Consider the following 25,168-nt stretch of genomic DNA (forward strand, 5'->3'; position numbering starts at 1 on the left):
CCAAAATGCCTTACTAACTATCCAAATAAACTCTTACAGTATTATACGTCTTAACAAAAAATATCCAAGGCGATCATTTTTATTATGAGTGAGGCCTTTTACGAGAAATACATTGTTCTCTTGGAATTGTAGGCTGCCTGTGGTATCCGCGATGCTGCCTTGTAAAAGTCGGCGGTTTTCCCCATTTCAGTAACAACATGAATCCAAGATGGCGCCCATTGGCAGCCAAACCGCTCAAGTTTTAAGGTAAGTTCTTCACGAAAATAGTTGTAAAATTCGTTTATTGATACATAAGATAAAATAATAGATGTTGACATGTTTAAAACGCATTTTTTGTCTTTTTTAGACAAGCGGAAACTATTCGTGCAGGCCTTAAAAGTAAGTTGTTTACGCGCTTTGAGATATGAAAATATTAACGAGACACAATATTCACCTGGTTTTATTAATTGGAAAGCAGCTTGATTTACATATCACTTACGCATCCTTATTTCTCTGGAGAAGAAAAGGTCTTGAACTTTTAAATTTATTTTGTAGATGGATTTTTCCATAATATCTATTATTTTCTTGTTATTCATGTGTTTTTTTTTTTTTACTTTTTCATAGCGCAAAGGTAAAGTAATAAAAATATCACTCTGCGCTCCGCTCTTTTTTTTTGTGAATAATTTTTACTTTGCTAGGCCACCATTTTTGAAATGAATACATAAGTGTACCTTAAAACTTATTGGAAATAACCTAATATAACATTAACTGTGACTGAAATAATTTTAAAGCACTGGAAAGGGAAATACATGTTACAACTATTACTTTTAAGTACTTGTTAATTTAAAAATTACAATGCGAAACTAGCCAAAAGAGAAGCATTGAAAGTTTATTTTTATTTTTAAAATTTTATTTACATTCTTTAAATCCTTTTTCATTCTTTAAAGCTTTGTTTGGATATTATTTAGATTGGATAACAGGCACCACCATGCTCATGGTATTTTACATAATCCACAAGTTATGCCAGAAATTCATAAAAGACCCTTACTTCTTCTTGAATAGTTTGAACTTGGTTGAGTTACACAGTAAACAAAAGTTAAAACCAAGCCATAAAAATCAGTGCAAATAGTTTGTGACAGACAGGATACACATGACCTATATAACTTTATCATATATGCTTCCATTTAAATTTACTATTTCTTGCCTCTTGTTTCACAGGTACATCTGAGGATTTCAATGTTGGTAGTGCGGGATGGTCATCAAGGCAGATGTAAGTAGACATACTTTTTTGACCTACCTTACCATAATGGTGGGTGGTAGCACACAGGCCTGTACGGGGGAGGGGGGGGGAAGGGATGCAGGGGGTGCCAACGTACCCCCACAATGGCTGAAAGTCCACTTTCGGTTCTCAATAGTGTGACTAATTACTAATGTCATTAATCCAAAAGACAGACTTTTTTGTAGCCAAATCCCAAACAATAAACGTCGAGATAGTGCAAAGGCACTAAAACAATAAATGTACTAAAAAATCACTTTTGTTTTTTCGGGGGTGGTCAGATTTTTATCAGAAAACTCCCTCCCTCCACCCCCCCCCCCCCCTTTAGAAAAATTAGGTCCAATTTTTTTCGAATGTCGCACCCTCCCCGCCCCCAAGAATAATCCTGGGTACGGGCCTGGCAGAGGATTTGGTTTCAAAACAGAGGGGTTTAAAATCACGGGGGACTACAAATCTCTTTTCCAATAAGAAAAATACTCATCACACTTCATTCCCTCTTCACATTGAAAAATACTCACACTTTCTATAGCTTGGTTTGCCTGTGGAACCTTAATATGATGGTACTCACTATTATAATAATCTGCATATACTAAGTACTGTTGTTATGGATTTTGCTGTCCCTTGGTTTCATTGCTATGAAGATAATTAAAAGGAGTTTAAATTGTAACGCTAAAGAACACTTTTCTTTGCCTAATGGCTATGTGCTCAATGTTGGTACCCAATTGTGTTACATGCACGCCGGAACGTGCCATGGCTCGTATCAGTGTGTAATTTGCACGGTTCATCGTGCCTAAGCCTAATCCTATTACTTTACGTTGTGTCAACGCACGCAGAGTCTTTTATGGACACGGTCAGAACTGTGTTTGCCATGCACGCTGGTAAGTAGATATGGCGAATTCGCAGAGCATGTCACTAATACGCATGAGACGTCACTGCACGCACATTTTTTATTCAAGTTTCGAACAACTTGCTAATTTCTTGCCATAACACATTGCTATGGAGGAAGATATTGCTAATCATTTCCCTATGAGCGTAGTGAATTGTTTTTTAAACCAGAAACTAAACGGTGTATGATAAAAGAAAAGAAAAATATTCAGCAGTTTGTTAATGTACTTCTATTTTTTTAGATGACTTTACAACATCTTTAGCGGGGCTTTCGCCAAATCACGATGTTGATCTTTTTCCGCCCCACATAAAAAACATCCTCTACTACTGCGTCGATCTTAATGAGAAGGAATGAGATCCGTATGTGCAATACCACTCAAATAAATGTAAAAACCGAGCCCATTCCTTAATCTCTCAAAGCTATTCGTGTTCGTGTTCTAGCTGTTTCGCGTCGTATGTTCGTGTTACCATTTCTTCAAAAACAAATTATCGAATGAGGATACGCAACAAGAACTCGAAGTACTAGAGATAGAAATCTCCAAGCTAGCAACGTATATCCATGTAGATGTTCCTTTTTTAATGAGCTTTACTCTGCCGTTATTTTAATCGTCGATTTGCGACTTCGTCAGGAAGATTAGCTAGTTTCTCCTCTCTTTTGAGCTTGGCCTTTCCCCTAATTTTTCTATTGATTTTCTTGCGATTCTTGCTGTAATAGTCCTTCTGATATTTGGCCCTTGTCTGTCGCTTCTTTTTTCGCCAAAGAGGAATTCTTTCCGCTCCGGTGACTGAACTATCCGTGTCCATAGCTAGAGCGATGCTGTGTTCTTGTGTGTGGGATCACGTTAATAAACTTACCAAAACTCGGCAAGTACACATACCATCTAGTGACATGCTAGCGTGCTAACGACTCTGCGTGTTATGCATTCGATTTACAGGGTGCGGCAGCACGGCTAATAGCGTGTTCTTGACACGACACCCTTTGCGTTATCAGATATCTTAGCGCACGCTACATAGCATGTTTAATAAGCAGACTAGTTAGTCACATAGAAGCAGCATGACAAAAGTTAGTGAGATACTGAATCAAGAACTACTCCAAGGGAAGCGTTCAAGGTTTCTAACAATCACAATTTATTGAAACTGCAACTAATGTACACAACATCTATCACTATAAAATTATGATATTGTCTAACAAAGGCCGTCATTATACATGTTTTCTCTTCATCGACAATTCACATGACGTTTTTATGTGAAAAGTAGTTACTGCAAAATTATCCAATTGAAGCTATTTTACAAGAAAAAAACTAAGCTGAGGGTAATCTCAAATGTAAGTACATTAAGAAAGTGCAATTTTTATATCAATAGCGTGTCTCTAAGCATTTTTACAACGATTTTTGTACAGTTGATTAGACAAGATGTAACGCTAATTAACACTTTTAGCCTTGAATTCTCGACTTTTTCGATCGCTGTTTCCGTTTTTATTGCTAAAATATATCAACTATAATTAAGGTTTAGGTTTATGTTCATATAAATAATTGAGTTTGAGTGGCTATTTTTGAATGGATGTCTAGCTTTTTGGAGATTTTAGTCGGCAATGAGCTGCGGCGCGTTTGAGTGTCAACATTGTACACATAGCCTAATAGATAGTTTGTATTAGTTTGTATTATTGTATGATGGGAGCCTTGATTGAGATGAATAGCCACCCATCAAGGCAAAGAAACGCTCAAGTGCGCATTATAATATTATGGAATCCTCCTCGTTATATAATTTGTGTCAATAAAAGACGATTCTGGCATGGTACTGTACAACAGTTATTTGCTACTTTTATTAAAACTTTACTATTGGTAGCCATGTTAGTCTACATTGCACTATGATATTAGTCACTTTAGCTAGAAACAATCACAATGTATGTTATTCCAAGGCTCCAAGACCTGTACAAGAGGATCCTGTTGAATGACCTTGAACTTGCTCTGGATAAGAAAATAGAGCAAGACTTGTAAGTTGTATTTATAAGCGATCATTACATTATTATTGTTGTTGGGGACACAGACCTGTCCCTATTTAGACTGCTTGCAAATCTTGCTGGCAGAAAATACATAGTAAAACATTATTGCTAAGTGAACACTCTCGGTTATATTATAACCCTGGACATAGGGTGATATGTAATCATTTTTATTCACCCTGCTTTAAACTTGAAAGTGAAATATTTTTCCAAAAAAAATATGCCTAAAATAAGGGAAATGTCTTTATTGTTTCGAAATAAAAATTGACAGAATAAACTGAGTTTGGATTTTATTTTTTCAGTATAACTGCAAAACAAAACTAAAAAAGTGGCATTCACTCTTACCATAATAATGGTTGAATTTCCTGTCACAGGTGGAATAGTGCCTTCAAGAGTCAGATTGATTTCTTGAGAGAAAAAGCTAGGGACAAAAAGGTAGGTACACTTCTTTAATTGGCATTTGCTATAATTACACAGAGTTGTAGATGAGGGGGGGGGGGGGGCACAATACAGAAACATTAAGAAAATATAGGGCACGCCCCTACTGGTCATTTCCTCATAATTTTCGAAAATATTGGGGGAGCACATGCCCTCAGTGCCCCACCCCCTGCTACGGCCCTGATACAGGGTCTGCAGAGAGAGAAGATGGGGTGAGAACTACCACTCACATTTGGCCATTTGCAGGGTTGTTTATTAAAAACAATCCATATCTTGTTGCTCAATAACATTTCCAGGCTTATGGAGTCCCTCTTACATACATACTTTAACAATATCTTTGCTGTGCAACAACATTTTCAGGCTTATGGAGTCCCTCTTACATACATACATACATACTGTACTAATATCTTGCAGCGCAACAACATTTCCAGGCTTATGGAGTCCCTCTTACATACATACTGTAACAACATCTTGCTGCGCAACAACATTTCCAGGCTTATGGAGTCCCTCTTACATACATACTGTAGCTTGCCTGCAATACCCTTTTGTCAAGCTATCGTATACCCTTGCTAACAGAGAATTAAATGTGCTGTTATTTGGTTCTGGCTCCTGATCTCGGTTGTGATTGTGTATTTAACTTTGATCTTTGTTCTGTTCTAGTGCACAAGTAAGAATGAAGTTCAAGCTGTTCTCACTCTTTTCCTGGAAACTGCCAGTGGTTTCTATATCCAGGTATGGAATGAATTAGCACCCACTTTTCTAAGCCCTGATGGTATGTAGCTAAGTGATCAAAGTATTTCATTGCATTTAATGGAATTCTGTTTTTTTTTTCTGTCCAGCTTTTGCAGGAGTTGTGTATGACATATGACCTGGATCTACCTGGGCATGCACGGTCGTCACATCTTGGGCTTCTTGATGGTGAGTTGGTTCCTCAAAGATTACAATCAGCTCCCATTGTAGGAGACATGAAACCGAGCCCTGCTATGAAAATAAGAAAAAGCAATTGCATTCACATATATTGTTAGCTTTGGGTCTCATGGCTTATGTTTTTTTCTCGTAGATGGAGATGTTAACAGCTCGTCCAAGCGTCCACACACCCAGTCTTGTTACTATGTGTGCCAGGACTGCCTGGTTCATCTTGGAGACATTGGTAAATCAAATGTCAGTGGGGTTGTTTATGACAATAGAACATGCATTGGAGGGAATACAGGGTTTTGATACCATGCTTTTCCTTTTCCTATTGTGTAGTTCCAGAAAATATCCATACCCCCCTATTGAAGGGGTCGGAGGAATGACCCCCCCCCACCCCTCTGGAATTTCCAACCCCCTGGAAAAAACAGTAACCAGTAACTGTTAAGGAAAAAGTGCATTTTACCCCCCCCCCCCTCCCCTCTGGAAATTCCTGGGCGTTTGAACCCCCAGCCCCCCCCCCCCCCCCCCAGAATTTCCAATCCCCTCAATGGGGGGGGGAGGGGAGGTGGATATTTTCTGGAACTACACATAAGAAGTTGTTAGAAGTATGTTATTAGAAGTATAGGGTTATTAAAGTTATGTTTTTTTTATTTTTTACTTGAACGTTTTTTTTATTATTTAAGTATATTATGTTTGATTTTAATTTTCGTAAGTTTTCTATAAGGCTTTGTGAGCTTTTTGGCTTTCTTGTTTTTACATTGCAACTCCACCCCTTCTTTACAACTAGGGTGTCATCACTATTAAAGTGTAAATCTCATTTTTGGCAGCTCGCTATTGTGACGATGCCACGCAAGCTGAGGTGTTCTACCGTCATGCACTTTTGCTCGTGCCATCAAATGGTAAGGACCATAATACTGTCTACTTAAAACTGTATCAAGATATCATATCAAATTTTGTCCAGAATACTTAATTGCATTACATTTTTACTGCATTGTGATCACTGTTTTGTAGCAATAAGTTAGTTACATATGTTATGACCATAGGAGCTTGTATTAATTGTCATTAAGAAAAATGGAAATACAGTCGAAGCTCTTTGAGCGACCCCTCTCGTAAGCGACCAGCCCCGATAACGACCACGATCACGAATCACCGATTGAATTGTCACACAAACTCTGTAATTCTAAGCTCTCGTAAGCGACCAACTTATCGGTGCGACCAGCTCCGTTAACGACCACAATTTCAAACCACCAACTGAGATTTTCTTTTATTTTTAAGCTCTCGTAAGCGACCACAATGATTTTTGGCTTTACAACATCAGTCAACACCTGGGGCCGGTTCCTGAAAAGCCGATTAGCGCTAACCCAGGGTTAAATTAACCCTAACCCACGATTAAATTTTTACCCCCAGATTAGTTCCGTTCCCGAAACGCTGGTTAGCGCTAACTCTGGGTCAGTTTGGAGGTAAAATCTAACCCTGCTCGCAAGGTGGGTTAACTCGCTAACCCACTGTTAAGTTGGCGAAACACAGGCCTCCCAAACTTTGTAGTAGAACTAAAGCTTCATAAAATAAAGTTGTCGACAAAAAAGACGTTACAAAAAACAATGTAGGGATCAAATATCCTAACATTTCGCTTTATTATGGCCTCCCAAACTTTGTAGTAGAACTAAAGCTTCATAAAATAAAGTTGTCGACAAAAAAGACGTTACACAAAACAATGTAGGGATCAAATATCCTAACATTTCGCTTTATTATGTGACCTTCGTTGCGTTGCTGACTTGAAAATTGTGCTGGGACAGACAGAAAGTTACATGAAATTTATACTTGAAATGAATCTGTCTCGCATGTGTCACGCACCAACTCGAATCCTGCAAATGACACTTTTTTGGCCATGAAATGGAGGTAATTACAGGTGATGTAGAGGTGTTTTGGGGCTTGTCTGCGAAAATAAAATCACCAAAGGTAAATTTAAGTTGCTTTCTGTTGATATACTGGGTACCCTGTGTGATTTTTACTCCTCAAACCAGTTTTTCACTTGTTTAATCCAGGGTTAGTAATTCGGGGGATTACTTGGCTTTCGGGAACAGTGAGTTATCCGTAGGTTAGCTAACCTACGATTAGCGAATTTTAACCCGGGATTAGGCGCTGATCTAGAGTTAAGTTAATCGGCCTTTCAGGAACCGGCCCTAGGTTAGCTAACCTACGGATAACTCACTGTTCCCGAAAGCCAAGTAATCCGATTTACTTACCCTGGATTAAGCGAGTGAAAAACTGGTTTGAGGAGTAAAAATCACACAGGGTACCCAGTAGATCAACAGAGAGCAACTTAAATTTACCTTTAGCGGTTTTATTTTTGCAGAGAAGCCCCAAAACACCTCTACATCACCTGTAATTACCTCCATTTCATGGCCAAAAAAGTGTCATTTGCAGGATTCGAGTTGATGCGTGACACTAGTGAGACAGATTCATTTCAAGTATAAATTTCATGTAACTTTCTGTCTGTCCCAGCACAATTTTCGAGCCAGCATCGCAACGAAGGTCGCATAACAAAACGAAATGTTAGGACATTTGATCCCTACGGTTTTTTTTATCAGCAACATTTTATGAAACATTAGTTCTACTACAAAGTTTGAGAGGCCTGTGTTACGCCAACTAAACCGTAGCGCAGGTTAGCGATTAACCCACCTCGTGAGTTAGCGTTAACCAGCGTTTTCGGGAACAGAACTAATCCGAGGGTAAAAATCTAATCGTGGGTTAGGGCGAATTTAACCCTGGGTTAGCGCTAATCGGCTTTTCAGGAACTGGCCCCTGATAAACATCATATCCAATGCATGCTGAAATCACATATAAAGCGAAAATGTTGTAATGTTTCACAAAAGCTGCCTTTCCAGTAGGCAATTATTAAAGAATTCCATAATTTCAATTTTCTAACTTCAATTTCAACCATTTCTTTGTCTCCAGAAAATTTGTAAATGCAAGGAATCTCTAGTCCATTGCCAGCTCCTTTTTCCAGTTACAATAGCCATCCACTTATTTGTTGCACGCTTTAGAAATCGGCCAACAAAAGACGCCATGCGATCGTCGTAGACGCAGAAGATTTTCTCATGACGAAAAGCTTAAGTCGTCGATATAAACGAGCATAACGAGCTACTTTGCGTAGAATTAATTGCTATAAAATAAAACAACTCACTCTCATGACAAGTCAAATACCTACTTTTAAAATCAAGCAATAAACCAAAATATCACAGCGTTGTTATTATCACGTTAACTTTTAGATTCAATTTTAATTAAGCTCTCTTAAGCGACCAACGCCTATTTTTCAAGTTTTTGGCGCCCAGTGGTCGCTTATGAGAGCAAGCTCTCGTAAAAGACCAGCTCCGTTAACGACCACAATTCTCAGTTCCCAAGGTGGTCACTTACGAGACCTTCAACTATAGCTCTATTGATAGAAACGACATTCAAAGATAAAATAACCAATATTTAAATGTTTGCTTTCCCAGGTCAGCCATACAACCAGCTTGCAATCCTGGCCAGTGCCCGCGGTGATCACCTAGGAACGGTTTACTTTTATTGTCGAAGGTTTGTAATCACTTTCTTCTTTGAAACCTGTGATAAGTTATAAGTACGCCAATACGCCTTGATCAGTGCAGGGCTTCTTCAACTCAGAGTTTAAAAACTCTTATAAGAACCCTTTTCGAGTTACTTCATGCCAAAATGCTATGTAGTATATAGAGTACCAATTCGTACACTATTCCTCTTATCGTGCCTTGTGCAACAATATGTCGTAGTATCTCTAAATCGATTGTAATACAACGTATGCCATTTAGTATATTGTTTGATATGTATTCTATATGTATGTGGTACCCATGTTGCTGACCACACCTCTCAACTTCTCTTGCTATTTCTGCAGCATTGCAGTGAAGAACCAATTTCCGGCGGCTTCTACCAACCTGCACAAGACGTTCAACAAGATCTCCTCTTGCCACAATACGCACAGGTACCGTAATCAATATACATCTTTCTTTTCAATCATCCCTACTTGTAACAAAACATGATAACTAAGTTTTTATATGATATTAATATTTTTGATATGAAATAATTATTTTTTTCATTTATTAGCATAGTTACAATGTTAACGTCCAACAGTATTTATTCATGAGAATTCTAACCCATATTAACCCATATATATTCCGTGGCTGTCTGAGGCACCTTCTAGGGCTGTGACTTGATCACATATTTCAGTCCCACACCCAGGATTTTCTTTGAAGGGGTGCAAAATACGAAAAAGTGTGTGTGTGTGTGGGGGGGGGGGGGGATGAGTTCTCTCGTAAAAATCTGACGGCCCAAGAAAGAAAAGAGATTTTATTTGCCTTTGCAGTATCTCCACGTGACGTTTATTGTCGGATTTGGCTACATACCAGAGTGATCTAGCTTATGCTTTAATATAGTATTTTTATGTCTATTGAGAACCAAAAGTGGACCTTCAGCCGTTGTGGGGGGATACGTTCGAACCCCCTGCACCCCCCCTTGGTACGGGCCTGTTCTCGTAATTCACCTTTCCAACTACAAAGAAGGCGATAAGCTTCCCTATTTCTATTTCATTTTGTAGATTTAGTATCATACTTCAATCATGGATGATTTGCAACTTTGCTTAGATCACAGCTTTCCTGTTTTCAGTTCGTCTTTGTCCATGGGTGCAATTTCCAAGGCGGAGTTTATTCACCTGTTTCTGCAATTTCATAGTGCCATCTACCTCGTACAAGGTAGGAAAGTCTCCATGATCAAGATTTATCTTTTTGTTTTTATTATTATAACATATCCTTTGTTTGTCAGACTTGAGTGAGGCGAAAAAGCTGCAAATTCGTTTGGTAGAAGAATTCAAGGTATAACAAAAGCTGAGATACTAGTGAGACACCCATCTTCCTTATATAATTGCAAATGGCAAATTGCAAATGGCATTTCCACGGAATAGGTATAAATTCCCCATTCCATGGTCAGAAAATGATGAAAGTTATTTATAAGTGTTTTATACATTCAGTAGAATCACTGAGCTTGCTCCATTGTAGAAATCATGACAAGACTCATGATATCTTTCAATGCTAGAACTGTCGAATGGGTCAAATGAATTGAATGGGCCGGGTTGTTTTGTGTCTGTTTTTTCGCTTGTTGTACCAGACTGATCATTTGCTTCTTGGCCCTTTTGTGTCTCAGGTCGTCCTTCGACAGAATCTTTTATCATCCGGGGAGCTTGTCCGCCTGCTTACCATCTGCCTCTTCACGCTTTTCCACATCCGTACGGGTGGGGCTGAGGAACTGGAGGAGTTTGACTGTATAAGCAAGGACGAAGAGGTGATTATAGTATAGCATATGTAGCTGGGATTAATTTTCTTATTTTGGATAAATGAATGTTTCTTTTTACAGGAGAGTTGGATCATGGGACTTGAGCTTACAGGTAAAAAGAATGAGGCATTTAAATCATGAAAACTAAAGAAAACGATAGTGGGTGTTGTTGTGATGGCAGTGGTGGTACCAGAGGTAATGATATAGGTGATGGGTGTTGGGCTATTTTTCGTCGTGGTAGTGTTGATGGGTGTTAAGCTATTTTTCGCGGTGGCAGTGGTGATGGGTGTTGGGCTATTTTTCGCCATGGCAGTGGTGATGGGTGTTAAGCTATTTTTCGCGGTGGCAGTGGTGATGGGTGTTGGGCTATTTTTCGCCGTGGCAGTGGTGATGGGTGTTGGGCTATTTTTCGCCGTGGCAGTGGTGATGGGTGTTTGGCTATTTTTCGCGGTGGCAGTGGTGATGGGTGTTTGGCTATTTTTCGCCGTGGCAGTGGTGATGGGTGTTGTGCTATTTTTCGCCGTGGCAGTGGTGATGGGTGTTGGGCTATTTTTCGCCGTGGCAGTGGTGATGGGTGTTGTGCTATTTTTCGTCGTGGCAGTGGTGATGGGTGTTGTGCTATTTTTCGCAGTGCCAGTGGTGATGGGTGTTGGGCTATTTTTCGTGGTGGCAGTGGTGATGGGTGTTGGGCTATTTTTCGTGGTGGCAGTGGTGATGGGTGTTGGGCTATTTTTCGCCGTGGCAGTGGTGATGGGTGTTGTGCTATTTTTCGTCGTGGCAGTGGTGATGGGTGTTGGGCTATTTTTCGTCGTGGCAGTGGTGATGGGTGTTGGGCTATTTTTCGTGGTGGCAGTGGTGATGGGTGTTGGGCTATTTTTCGTGGTGGCAGTGGTGATGGGTGTTGGGCTATTTTTCGTGGTGGCAGTGGTGATGGGTGTTGGGCTATTTTTCGTGGTGGCAGTGGTGATGGGTGTTGGGCTATTTTTCGTCGTGGCAGTGGTGATGGGTGTTGGGCTATTTTTCGTCGTGGCAGTGGTGAAGGGTGTTTTGCTATTTTTCGCGGTGGCAGTGGTGATGGGTGTTGGGCTATTTTTCGCCGTCGCAGTGGTGATGGGTGTTGGGCTATTTTTCGTCGTGGCAGTGGTGATGGGTGTTTTGCTATTTTTCGCGGTGGCAGTGGTGATGGGTGTTGGGCTATTTTTCGCCGTGGCAGTGGTGATGGGTGTTGTGCTATTTTTCGCCGTGGCAGTGGTGATGGGTGTTGTGCTATTTTTCGCCGTGGCAGTGGTGATGGGTGTTGTGCTATTTTTCGCGGTGGCAGTGGTGATGGGTGTTGTGCTATTTTTCGTGGTGGCAGTGGTGATGGGTGTTGGGCTATTTTTCGTGGTGGCAGTGGTGACGGGTGTTGGGCTATTTTTCGCGGTGGCAGTGGTGATGGGTGTTGGGCTATTTTTCGCCGTGGTGGCAGTGGTGATGGGTGTTGGGCTATTTTTCGTCGTGGCAGTGGTGATGGGTGTTTTGCTATTTTTCGCGGTGGCAGTGGTGATGGGTGTTGTGCTATTTTTCGCCGTGGCAGTGGTGATGGGTGTTGTGCTATTTTTCGTCGTGGCAGTGGTGATGGGTGTTGGGCTATTTTTCGTCGTGGCAGTGGTGATGGGTGTTGGGCTATTTTCGCCGTGGCAGTGGTGATGGGTGTTGGGCTATTTTTCGCCGTGGCAGTGGTGATGGGTGTTGTGCTATTTTTCGCCGTGGCAGTGGTGATGGGTGTTGTGCTATTTTTCGCGGTGGCAGTGGTGATGGGTGTTGTGCTATTTTTCGTGGTGGCAGTGGTGATGGGTGTTGGGCTATTTTTCGTGGTGGCAGTGGTGACGGGTGTTGGGCTATTTTTCGCGGTGGCAGTGGTGATGGGTGTTGGGCTATTTTTCGCCGTGGTGGCAGTGGTGATGGGTGTTGGGCTATTTTTCGCCGTGGTAGTAGTGATGGGTGTTGGGCTATTTTTCGCCGTGGCAGTGACGATGGGTGTTGGGCTATTTTTCGCCGTGGCAGTGGTGATGGGTGTTAGGCTATTTTTTCGCGGTGGCGGTGGTGAAGGGTGTAGGGCATTTTTTTATTGCGGTGGCAGTGGTTATAGGTGTTGCGCTTTTTTTTCTCGGCGGTAGTGGTGAAGGGTGTTCCGCAGTTAGTTTCGCGGTGGCAGTGGTAATGAGTGTGGGGCAATTTTTTTCGCAATGGCAATGGTGAAGGGTGTTAAGCTATTTTTATTAATTAAACTAAGGGACGGACGATTTAGTTAGGGATTGGTGGCAAGATGTTTATGGTTTTTGTTTTTATTAATAAGTTAGAAGTCTCGTTATGCAAGTGACTTTTCTCTACGAATTTATGTCGCCGGTTTCTTTTCTAAGGTTTTGAGAGAAGAATCTAACGTTGTGTCCATGGTTGTTTCCTTTCCATAGTGGAGATGTTCATCGCGTCCGTATGCTGGGCCATTGACCACCTTCAGGAGGATGACCAGCCACGGGACAATTCCCTCCTAACCCTACCCCTGATAAGTGTGTTTTGTCAATGGGTAGCTGCTAATGCAAGCTCTCTGTGGCGGGAAGACCTCGTCAAGGAGGAACGGTGAGTGTTTGACGCCTGGTCTACGATCGTGTTTAACATTGTACTGTACATCCGAAGAATATTGTACATTCCGAAGTCAATGCCGTGTTTCTCGAACACATTTCGGAGACAATATCGTCAATCCCAAACACATTCCAAAGATAATAGCGTACATTACAAACACATTCGGGGGACAATAATTGTCAATTCCGAACACATTCCAGACAACTCAGTTTCAAGTCGTTCAACTTCTATAAGACCAATTTATTAAATTGGAATTTTCCAAAACAATCGAATCAGAAAAAATTAACTTGGACAGGATAGAGACCTTGCATGTTTCGATTGAGGTTCTTGTTTAATTTTTAGAGTTTGGAGCAATTTTGCGTCTCTCCTGAACCTGCTGCCTGCGAAATTAAACTTCAACCCTGAAACCTGTGGTACGTATTCCATAACTACTATGGTGAATCAAGCTATTAACTCAATCCTCAACCCTGAAACCTGTGGTACGTATTGTATAACTACGGTGAATCACGCTATTAACTCAATCCTCAACCCTGAAACCTGTGGTACGTATTGTATAAATACTATGGTCAATCACGCTATTAACTCAATCCTTAACCCTGAAAGCTGTTATCAGTACTTTGAAAACAGCGGGCTTCGCGCACGGGCACACATTTTTCAACGTTTTTGTTTCACTGTGACTTTTTTCAGATATTCCATTGAAAGAGGACTGGGAACTGCATAGCTTTCTTCCCTTGAGATCGGCACACAGGTAAACCCAAGCAACAATAGTACAATACAGTAAACCTGCGTTTAAGGACAGCGGCGGCCAGGATTTTTAACAGGAGGGGGCCCAAAAGGAACTTTCAAGACATTTTCTCCTGTATTTTAGATAATGACTCATACATTTACTGTATTTTTGGCTGCTAAAAGGGGGCCCGGGCCCCCTAAGCCACCCCCCTGGCTACGTCCCTGAAGGACATAGAGATTAAAAACTGAAATTTGTCATTTGAGTCACCTTTTGAACCTATAAAATATAACATGGATTAGACAATTTAAAACACGATCTATGGTTGATAACCATACAAGTACATATATAAGTTAAATACAACATGGGCTTAAATGTTATGTACACCATTGATTGTTTTAGTTAGCAAGTACTCTAGCTAGAAACCGTTATTGTTGGGTTTATATGGAAGAATAAGAACTAATTAAGAACGTAAAAAGCCTGATTAGGGAGGGTGAATAGGTTCGCGATTCGGCGGATTCGGCCCCGAAGTGCTCACGGACTACGGATTTTGATGATTATTTCAGCGGATTGGCGGTTTTTTTGAAATACGGCGGATCACGGATCTGTTGACAATTTGGGCGCAGATTTCGAATTTTGACTGCTTTGACAGTCGAATTTCGGATTTTAAATGAATTTTAATCGATGCTTTTGTTTATCAATAAAACCATGCGGATCTAAAAATATCTGTGGATCCACGGATTTGCCCCGAAAATGTAGCGCGTCGTCGGATTTACATACCCCTATTCACCCCCTCCTAATTTACCCGATTTATAAGAACCTTCAGAGGCTTCAGATTCCCAAATTCGTTACAGTTCATTAACAGCCCACAGGTAACCCACGTTTCATATTGTAGCACAATAGTGTCCACAGGTGGCCCACGCTTCAGATTACAGTACAGTAGCAGCCCAGGCTTTGCTCTCCTAATTTTTTTTTTTATTTAGGAAACTGAGCTTCACTATTCATAAGTCGAAAGTAGAGGATGAAATGGCACACAGGATAAACCGGTTAATCAAGTTTGGAACCCGTCTGGCTAGTAACTTTCCAAGGTGTGTGCGTATTTATGTATCTCTTAGCACCAAACGCGAACTGTAGCCTTCTAGCCGGCTCTCATTCAGGGTTATTCAGAAATGTTTTTTCTTAGATTATTGGAAATTCTTTGGCGCTCGCAAGACCGAGATGCGCTGAGACCACAGAATTCTCAATATTCGAAAACAAAACATTTCCGAATACCCTGAGAGCCGACTAGCAGGCTACGCGAACTACAGATAACCGATTTTTATTGGAAGGGGGATGTGTTCGCTAGGAAAACAATTTATTAGGCTACACAAATGTTTCTAATAAAACCATGAAGTTGTCTTGGTCCCCCACATATTTATTAAGGCGTAGCTACATACTTCAAGGTACACACACATACTAATGCTACATGCCAACAGCGTCCTTACTACCACTATATAATCATATAATTACATTAACACCACTTTTGCTTGCAACCTAACTGCCACTAAACTCGTCATCTCATTTTTAATATTCATACCATTGGCTACCACGCCACAATACCTATACATACGATGTATAAGATGTGGAGGAGAACCCATTAAGTTGGGATTCCTATTTCAACAACAGTGAAGTTGCCACAAGAATTTGACGGCAAGGACAACACGAGAGCATGAGAACATGAGATTAAACACGGAAGCTTCTATTTCGTCATTTTCTCCTAGGCAACATTGATTTCCTTTCCATAATAAAATGAACTTTTAGATTTTAGAGGTCATATAGCATCGTTTGCACCTCAACGTTGCAAATAATTGATACCTTCAAAAGGTGCTCCAAGTATTTGCATCGGAATGTTTTTTTAAGTAGTTTTAGAATGGTTGGCCGGGCCAATGTCGTACGCTATTTTCTAAGCCAAATAAGCAAGTATTTACAGAATGCAGTTTTCTATTTAGCCGCGAGTTTTTTTCTTTCTACGAAACTAACCTTTGTTTGTTTCAAACCTATGGTTTCAGGGTTCTCTCTAAAGTGGAAGATCTCTCGACGGGTCTGGCGCATTTCTCACTTCGCACCGACTCCTCTAGTCCTGACAATGAGGTTAGGGAACAAATTGTACATATTAAGGAAGGGGGATGGGGGAGGGGGTTAGAAATACCTCAAGCTGGAACACAAGGCCAGGGGGCAAATTGTACCTGAAGGGGTAGGGGTGGGGGTACCTCGGACATAACATATCCTCCTTTTTGCTCCGACGAAGGGCTAACGCTTGAAACGTCAGCGCTCAAACTTCTCTGTTTCACAGATGCTTACAACATATTTTTTCAACATTGTGTTGATTTATAGCTTGTCTACACCACGCCTGCGCATACCATACCATTTTCTACAGCTTGTTTGTAGTCTTATTCCTGTAGTTATACCCTTTCCGATGTTAAATGTTCGGTCCCTCTGGCCGATGCCCTATTCTTAAAGGGCATCCGCTGGTCAAAGTTGTACTATTGTTTCCCCCTGCAAAATAGCTTTTGTGTTGGCGCAGGCTCAACCACCATCAGAGTAGGGACTGCAGCACTGATGCCAGTACGCCCTTTATTGTCGACAATGTCAGCTCGGTTGGCAACAGACAATTCTAGCCCACTGACGGTTAGACCTCCATGTAAGAAGAACTCCATTTTCCCATACAGTTGTGCGTACTATTCACTATTGAACCTGCCATAGTTCTCCGCAAGGGACTCTTCGGAGGCACCCTCATGAAGGACATACCGTACAACGCCCTCAACACTTGCTTCCAGTTTCTTGGCACGTCGAACATAAACCCCTCAAACCTTAGCCTGGCCACGGGGAAAATATCTCCGTGCTTGAACCAGAGAGGGCCCATGATATATCTCCATAGATAAGATTCCGACGAATACATATCCAAGAAATATCCGCTCCCACTTGAAGGCAGGACATGAATCTTCAGCCGGAGACCATTGTACGGGCACTCACTATCCTCGCAAGGAATGCTGGTATAGCAACTCCTGGTGTCGCGTAGGGCAGCGGTCATGCAGGATAGAGCAGGCGCGCTGTAGTTAGGATCTGTTTCTTCTGTCTGAAGCATGATGTCGTCAGGGAGGTGGCGCTGAAGAGCGTCGACCAGAAGGGCAAAGTCCCGCTTTGGAACAGCCACATCAATATCGTCATCAAACGTGTTGAATCCCGTATCCCGCGCGGCCCCCAGTAACGTCCCGCGGTAGAGTACATAACGCACAAAGTGCTCCTCGCAGATGAGCGCGAAGACCCGCAGCATACGTGTCAGAACGAGCTGAGCCTTGCGGATCTCGGGAACGTCGACCTTTAGCCTATTGTCTTCGCAGTGCGAGAGGTTGAAGCACTTCCCGTAATGCGTGTAAACAAATCCTTGTCTCTCATCACGGCCTTCGCTACCAGCGAAATCATCGCGCCATTTAGCGCTTATATAAACCACAACCGTGAACAGTGTTAAGCCGTACAGTACTCGGCGAAGACGTACACGCACTGCTCGTCCCATCTTTAATCTTCTCGCCTAAATACCTAGAATGACTCGCCACGATAGAATTTCCGCCTTTTAGATATCAGTATCTGAAGTTAGTCTGCCGATAAATTGTTGATTAGTTGTAGAGAGACCCGCGCTTAATGGCTCTCTATTTCATCAATCTCTGATTAATATGGCTTAAACCCCCTGCTGGAGAGATCCATTCTTTTTTGTAAATTTATCATCATCAGTCTCAAGAAAACGTACATTTTCGCCCTTCGCACAGCCGTGAGATCCTCACCTTTCCAAATCCTCACCTTTCCAAATCTGGTTTTCCACACGTTTCAAAATAGCGTGCCTTATCACGGCGGGGTCCTCCTTAAATATCCTTAAACAAAAACTTTTCCAGAATAAATCCTTTTATCTCGTTAGTGTTTATGGTTCTCCAGACGCATTAGTAAAACCAATCTCTTTTTGAGCGTTCCTTGGCGAATCACCTTCGCGTTTCACCATAACGACTTGGAACCGGCGAGTACCCTTTCTCCGTTTCTCCACTGCGGCAAATTTGCATAACTCATGATAGAATAAATATTGTTACTTAAGAAGGGACGGCCCTCTTGTTAAAGTTACTTCTTTTGTGAAATTAAATAAAAACGTTGTATGGGTATTTTCATACCGCTTTATGGCTTCAAGGCTTTTGGCTTTTGAATTAGATTTTTTTTCTAAAGGTTTGCGCCTTGTGTGCTGAAACGTCGCGGCTCTTCCGACGTTTGAGTGCGTCCAAAGAAAACTTATGAATATTGTGGGTCTGAAATTAAAAACAGGTATCTTTTGGCACTGATAAGTAGTACACATTTAATATCCTTTCTGTCAAAAGTCGGCCTACTTTCCCTGTTATCGTTTTCCAAATCAACTTTAGAAACCAACTTCAGAAAATATGCTAAATAAGATTCATGAGTTTTACCTTGTATTACAAGATTACTTTGATCCTTTAAGAAAAAATAACTGGGGAAGTTTTAAAAAGTGATATTTTGAGCGAATTCAAGTTACACAAAATGATATATTGATTGCGAGTTAGCTTTTGTAATTCAAGCTATAGGAAGTAAAGCGTATTCATGATTGATTGAAACACCATATTGACATACATCTGCATCTTTTGTCCCATATTTGTTTTTCTTAAGTTGGTCTTTATTCAGGTATAACGTCATTTTCACTCCTGAATTAAACGCAAAACGAATACTTTGTAGTTCTCTAAGCATCCTTTGATACGATATATTTAATTTCAATATTCTTAGATTGGGCCAACAATCTTTTTCTTTTGCGAAAAAAATCGAATTCAGATCTTCTTTTTTCAAAACCTTAAACGTTCATTAAAAAAACAATCACTATGTCATACTTCTGCCAAAAATGCAACATTTTGCATTTTTTTATCCTGTACTACAAACTGTGCAAACGAATATACACTCTAGGAAATTTTTTTAAACTGATACTAAAATACAACATTCGCTTCTAACAAAACTGTGTAATTTCAGTTAGAAACTGGGTTTTATTTGTTTTATTTTTTTTTTTCTATTTCCATCTTCGGGCACGAAAATCCACAAAAAATACTATGAAGGCAGCATTTAAGCTACAGGAAATAACGAAAGCTTTGACTTTAATTTGGCTGTCACCTGTGTCAAGAAATATGAAATTCTTTGCTGACGTTTTGACTCTAGAATTGGCGGGAAATTGATATTGCAAGCGCCCTCAGTTATTATTTCGGTACAATTTTATTCACTGATTATTATTTGTCTATTTACATGCACAGCTGTACCGTTGCAAAAAGATGGAGGAAATTATTGTTTAAATATGATTTTTCCATTCATCTCCTTCTAAATGGGAATAGTATGCAAAAACAGGAAGAAATTATTGTTTGGAAAATGATTTCTCCATTCCTCTCATAAGTGGAAATAGATGCAAAAAGAGGAAGAAATTATTGTTTGAAAAATGATTTTTCCAGTCCTCTTCTTCTTAGTGGGAATAGTATGCAAAAAAGGAAGAAATTATTGTTTGGAAAATGATTTCTCCATTCCTCTCATAAGTGGGAATAGTATGCAAAAAAAGGAAGAAATTATTGTTTGAAAAATGATTTTTCCAGTCCTCTTCTTCTTAGTGGGAATAGTATGCAAAAAAAGGAAGAAATTATTGTTTGGAAAATGATTTCTCCATTCCTCTCATAAGTGGAAATAGATGCAAAAAGAGGAAGAAATTATTGTTTGAAAAATGATTTTTCCAGTCCTCTTGTTCTTAGTGGGAATAGTATGCAAAAAAGGAAGAAATTATTGTTTGGAAAATGATTTCTCCATTCCTCTCATAAGTGGGAATAGTATGCAAAAAAAGGAAGAAATTATTGTTTGAAAAATGATTTTTCCAGTCCTCTTCTTCTTAGTGGGAATAGTATGCAAAAAAAGGAAGAAATTATCGTTTGAAAAATGATTTTTCCAGTCCTCTTCTTCTTAGTGGGAATAGTATGCAAAAAAGGAAGAAATTATCGTTTGAAGAATTGGTGCTAGCTGCACACCACTCTGTTCGAGGTAGTATATATGAGGTGTAATGTTTTTATTCATCGCTTATATGTATATATGAGGTGTAATGTTTTTATTCATCGCTTATATGTATATATGAGGTGTAATGTTTTTATTCATCGCTTATATGTATATATGAGGTGTAATGTTTTTATTCATCGCTTATATGTATATATGAGGTGTAATGTTTTTATTGATCGCTTATATGTATATATGAGGTGTAATGTTTTTATTCATCGCTTATATGTATATATGAGGTGTAATGTTTTTATTCATCGCTTATATGTATATATGAGGTGTAATGTTTTTATTCATCGCTTATATGTATATATGAGGTGTAATGTTTTTATTCATCGCTTATATGTATATATGAGGTGTAATGTTTTTATTCATCGCTTATATGTATATATGAGGTGTAATGTTTTTATTGATCGCTTATATGTATATATGAGGTGTAATGTTTTTATTCATCGCTTATATGTATATATGAGGTGTAATGTTTTTATTCATCGCTTATATGTATATATGAGGTGTAATGTTTTTATTCATCGCTTATATGTATATATGAGGTGTAATGTTTTTATTGATCGCTTATATGTATATATGAGGTGTAATGTTTTTATTGATCGCTTATATGTATATATGAGGTGTAATGTTTTTATTCATCGCTTATATGTATATATGAGGTGTAATGTTTTTATTCATCGCTTATATGTATATATGAGGTGTAATGTTTTTATTCATCGCTTATATGTATATATGAGGTGTAATGTTTTTATTCATCGCTTATATGTATATATGAGGTGTAATGTTTTTATTCATCGCTTATATGTATATATGAGGTGTAATGTTTTTATTGATCGCTTATATGTATATATGAGGTGTAATGTTTTTATTCATCGCTTATATGTATATATGAGGTGTAATGTTTTTATTCATCGCTTATATGTATATATGAGGTGTAATGTTTTTATTCATCGCTTATATGTATATATGAGGTGTAATGTTTTTATTCATCGCTTATATGTATATATGAGGTGTAATGTTTTTATTCATCGCTTATATGTATATATGAGGTGTAATGTTTTTATTGATCGCTTATATGTATATATGAGGTGTAATGTTTTTATTCATCGCTTATATGTATATATGAGGTGTAATGTTTTTATTCATCGCTTATATGTATATATGAGGTGTAATGTTTTTATTCATCGCTTATATGTATATATGAGGTGTAATGTTTTTATTGATCGCTTATATGTATATATGAGGTGTAATGTTTTTATTGATCGCTTATATGTATATATGAGGTGTAATGTTTTTATTCATCGCTTATATGTATATATGAGGTGTAATGTTTTTATTCATCGCTTATATGTATATATGAGGTGTAATGTTTTTATTGATCGCTTATATGTATATATGAGGTGTAATGTTTTTATTCATCGCTTATATGTATATATGAGGTGTAATGTTTTTATTCATCGCTTATATGTATATATGAGGTGTAATGTTTTTATTCATCGCTTATATGTATATATGAGGTGTAATGTTTTTATTCATCGCTTATATGTATATATGAGGCGTAATGTTTTTATTCATCGCTTATATGTTTATAAGTTATATCAACTCTTCTGGTGCTTCACATGTAAATGACTACATGTCAATACACCAAAAACTACGTGTCAAAATATAGATACAAATGGCTCCTCGGTGTTAATAATCATATGTTAGTATGTTAGCACTATCACTGAAGTTGGCACCACGGCCAGCGTTACTAGCGATTCTATTACTCTCCTTAAATATACAGGTTGGATAAGATAGATGGGATACGGGCCCACAGGGTTTAATGTCTTAATGCGAGAAGACAAATTTTAGAGAGCGAAAATTCCAAAGCTGTCACTAGGACTGCCGATGGCTCTCTGGTTTTAGAAGCGAAGCCAGTATTGCTTCTCTATTTTTCGTATTTTTGTTGTCTTTGTTGATTGTTTTGTGTTTCCTTTTCTTTAAGCCAGTTGAAAATTAAATATTTATTTATTTTTGTTATTTGACTTTTTCAAATTTTCAACTATTCCCTGCGGTTACCATGGGGGTCAATATCAACATTGATATTGGCCGCTTTTGTGTCACCCGTCATTTGAATATTATTTAAATGGATCCATATAGATGGCATATAGCATGAATTTTGCTGTCTTCGTTGATATTGGTGGCTTATTTGACTCGCTACAGTTGTTGTTAACATCCATATTTATGTTTTTTTTCTTTTTTTCTTTTTGAGGCGGATTTTTTAATGCTTTATTTCATTTTTTTATACGAGTTCGAAAAACACCGGGTAAAAGCCCGTAAGCAAGTTATACAAGCGCCTCAATTCTATTGCCAAAGCATAGAAAAGTCACACAAGTCGAATTTAGAGTCCTTAATAATTTTGCATTTCTTTAGGTTGCTTGTGAAATCAAGTCGCCCCAATCTCCGCACGACCTGGACCTCGATCTGATGGGTCCAAAGCTCCTCCCGTCCTCACCCCTATCGCATCAGGTAATTATCTTGGAGATTTTCTTTTAATCCTTTTCCTTTAGCCCATCTAAATAAACAAAATTTGATTTTATCAAATTTTCAACTGTTCCCTTGGGTTGTCATGGGGTTTAATATCACCCATCATTTGAAGAGTATTTATTCTGTGTTTAACTGGATCCATATAGATAGCATAGCATAAAGTTTGCTATCTTCGTTGACATTGGTGGCTTTTCTGGCTTACTACAATCATTATTGTTTACATCCATATTTATGTTATTTTTTAAATTTGCCATGATTTTTTTTGCTTTTGAGGCGATTTTCTTGATGTTTTTTACTTTTTATGCAAGTTTTCTCTTTTCGTACAGAGATATGCCTTATTTTGCAATATTCACATGTTATTGTTACTCATTATGCTCTGTAAAGTATAGTGAAATATTATTGTCTTTGATACCTCTAGTTTGACACTGAAGAAATAGAACAAAAACGTTATCTTAAAATCAGGACGTTGTTAAAACTCTTCGATTCACTGAAGAACAAATGCTCATTTTTCCTATATTTTTTACAGAAATCCTCATCGCCAACTCCCTTTGCCGAGACCAGGTGGGCCATACTATATAAAAATATATTTTTTTTTATTCGCCATTCTTACGTTCGCGGGGGATTGGGTCGAGTTGATAAGTCATTTGCATGCTGGGAGATTTTAGGGGACGCAATTCAACATGGCGGCATTAACATGTTGAAGTGATACTGAATTAAAGCTAGAAAATGGTAGGTTTCGGCAATTCTTCTCCCGGAATATCTTCGTTAGCTAGATTCACGTGTCTGAGTGGCTGCATGCTCGAAATGCTATGTTTAACTTATTGATACAGGGCTTTCATACAGTAGCGGATCTAGGGGAATGGTTTAGGGGGTTTAACACCCCCCCCCCCTTGGGCTGCCAGAAAGCCATATGTAACAAAAAAAATTACCCCCCTTGCCCCTTTGTCACTGAGCCAAACCCCCCCTTTTAGAGAAAGGCTAGACCCGGCCCTGTCACAAGTGCTCAAGAGGTCGTCCTTTACCTTATAGTTGACAGTGCTCTTATGTTTTTCTCCTTCCCCTTTTCCAGCTCCCTGTTCAATAGCTGCAGTGATGGCGTGGCAGGTGGTGTCCAGGAACACCAGCCTGTCACAGGCCCGTCACCAGTAGCGCAGTACTCTCTTTTCCAGTCAGGATGGCGAGCCCCCCTCGCCTCAGCCCTCCACGGTGGGGTACCAGGTAACAAGACGTGTCCAGACTGTGCTGTGAACACTACAGTTGATTCCCTATAACTAGTTCCAATTATAGAGGGTAGAATATATAGAAATGACTTTGAAAAATTACTTGGAGTTTGAAGGCGTTCGAGATATTGAAGGTAAAAATAAGTGGAAGTCTCGTTTCCCAAGGCTCCGGGCTTTAGTAATCATTTCATTAGACTATACATGAATCGCCTCAATAAGTTCATTTTATATAATGTTCAGTATATCTAAACAGGCACCCCAGCAATTCAGTGTACACAGCTAAAAGGCTTTTAATAAAGGATTGCAGTGCCGTAGTAGTTCTCGAAATCTGGGATACAGAAACATTGAGGGACTATTTGTTGGCACAGCCACGCCCGTACTGGTCATTTCCTTATAATGTTATTTGGTAGCACGTGCGCTCAGTGTCCACTCCCTGCTATGGCCCTGACTGATCGATTGAAGATTGATTTTTAATATTTCCAGGTGCCCCGACGCTTGTTCCTATACAAAGACCTGCACTATCAGTCCCTTCACCCACAGGACGAGTACCTCACTTGGACCAGATCCCACACGTGCCCAACGGCCCGAGCTCCCTTCCCAGCAGCCCAGGAGAGCCCCTCATCTCTAGGGGCACGGTTCCAGGTCTTCCCATGAGTGCTTCTCCAGGCCCTCTCGGCGGATTTGGGCTGAGTGGTGGGTGGGGTTCTGGTGTCTGGGGCCCAGTACCCAGTACGAGCGTGCCCATCGTGAACAACAATCCACCACCACCACCAACACAGGTTAGAAAGGTCGACCCCAGCATTTTCTCAAGTAAAGTAGGGGTAATTTGGCCCCTGTGCAGTATTGCTTGCTCTTGTGAACATACCAACATAGGTATAGTGGACTTACACCCCCCCCCCCCCCCGGGAGACAGACAGACAGACACGACAGATGTCCAAAGTAACAGTACCGATTTCTAAAGGGAAATAAACAATGTAAAAACTCTTACCTCCATTTTCCAAGATTCGATCTTACCCCAGGTAAATGCTCTCGGGTAAGCTAGCGATTTGGGGAAAACGCACCTTTAACTAAAAAAAATAATTTTGTTTCTTTTTTATTTGTTGTTGTTGAGCTCGGGTAAATAAGCTTAAAATGTCATAAGA

At 39.7% G+C, this 25,168-nt stretch overlaps 1 protein-coding gene across 2 annotated transcripts in view; it reads left to right on the forward strand.

The window, feature by feature from the left end:
• Nucleotides 1-144: 144 nt before the first annotated feature.
• LOC5505709 (nonsense-mediated mRNA decay factor SMG7) overlaps nucleotides 145-25,168 on the forward strand; it is a 26,339-nt gene continuing 1,315 nt past the window's right edge. The window contains exons 1-24 of one of the 2 annotated variants that reach the window (XM_048730893.1): nucleotides 145-246; nucleotides 347-378; nucleotides 1,198-1,249; nucleotides 4,059-4,133; nucleotides 4,514-4,574; nucleotides 5,238-5,309; nucleotides 5,417-5,495; nucleotides 5,638-5,727; nucleotides 6,317-6,388; nucleotides 8,987-9,065; nucleotides 9,397-9,483; nucleotides 10,164-10,249; nucleotides 10,320-10,369; nucleotides 10,698-10,835; nucleotides 10,908-10,938; nucleotides 13,280-13,445; nucleotides 13,791-13,861; nucleotides 14,136-14,196; nucleotides 15,156-15,260; nucleotides 16,221-16,317; nucleotides 22,693-22,788; nucleotides 23,333-23,367; nucleotides 23,876-24,024; nucleotides 24,510-24,805. In XM_048730893.1, coding sequence (XP_048586850.1) covers nucleotides 209-246; nucleotides 347-378; nucleotides 1,198-1,249; nucleotides 4,059-4,133; nucleotides 4,514-4,574; nucleotides 5,238-5,309; nucleotides 5,417-5,495; nucleotides 5,638-5,727; nucleotides 6,317-6,388; nucleotides 8,987-9,065; nucleotides 9,397-9,483; nucleotides 10,164-10,249; nucleotides 10,320-10,369; nucleotides 10,698-10,835; nucleotides 10,908-10,938; nucleotides 13,280-13,445; nucleotides 13,791-13,861; nucleotides 14,136-14,196; nucleotides 15,156-15,260; nucleotides 16,221-16,317; nucleotides 22,693-22,788; nucleotides 23,333-23,367; nucleotides 23,876-24,024; nucleotides 24,510-24,805 — 2,118 coding nt within the window. In that variant the 5' untranslated portion in view covers nucleotides 145-208. The remainder of the gene's footprint in view (nucleotides 247-346; nucleotides 379-1,197; nucleotides 1,250-4,058; nucleotides 4,134-4,513; nucleotides 4,575-5,237; nucleotides 5,310-5,416; nucleotides 5,496-5,637; nucleotides 5,728-6,316; nucleotides 6,389-8,986; nucleotides 9,066-9,396; nucleotides 9,484-10,163; nucleotides 10,250-10,319; nucleotides 10,370-10,697; nucleotides 10,836-10,907; nucleotides 10,939-13,279; nucleotides 13,446-13,790; nucleotides 13,862-14,135; nucleotides 14,197-15,155; nucleotides 15,261-16,220; nucleotides 16,318-22,692; nucleotides 22,789-23,332; nucleotides 23,368-23,875; nucleotides 24,025-24,509; nucleotides 24,806-25,168) is intronic. The other variant, XM_048730894.1, reaches the window with a different exon arrangement.

This window comes from Nematostella vectensis, chromosome 8 (assembly GCF_932526225.1).
Source record: "Nematostella vectensis chromosome 8, jaNemVect1.1, whole genome shotgun sequence".
Lineage (NCBI taxonomy): Eukaryota > Metazoa > Cnidaria > Anthozoa > Actiniaria > Edwardsiidae > Nematostella > Nematostella vectensis.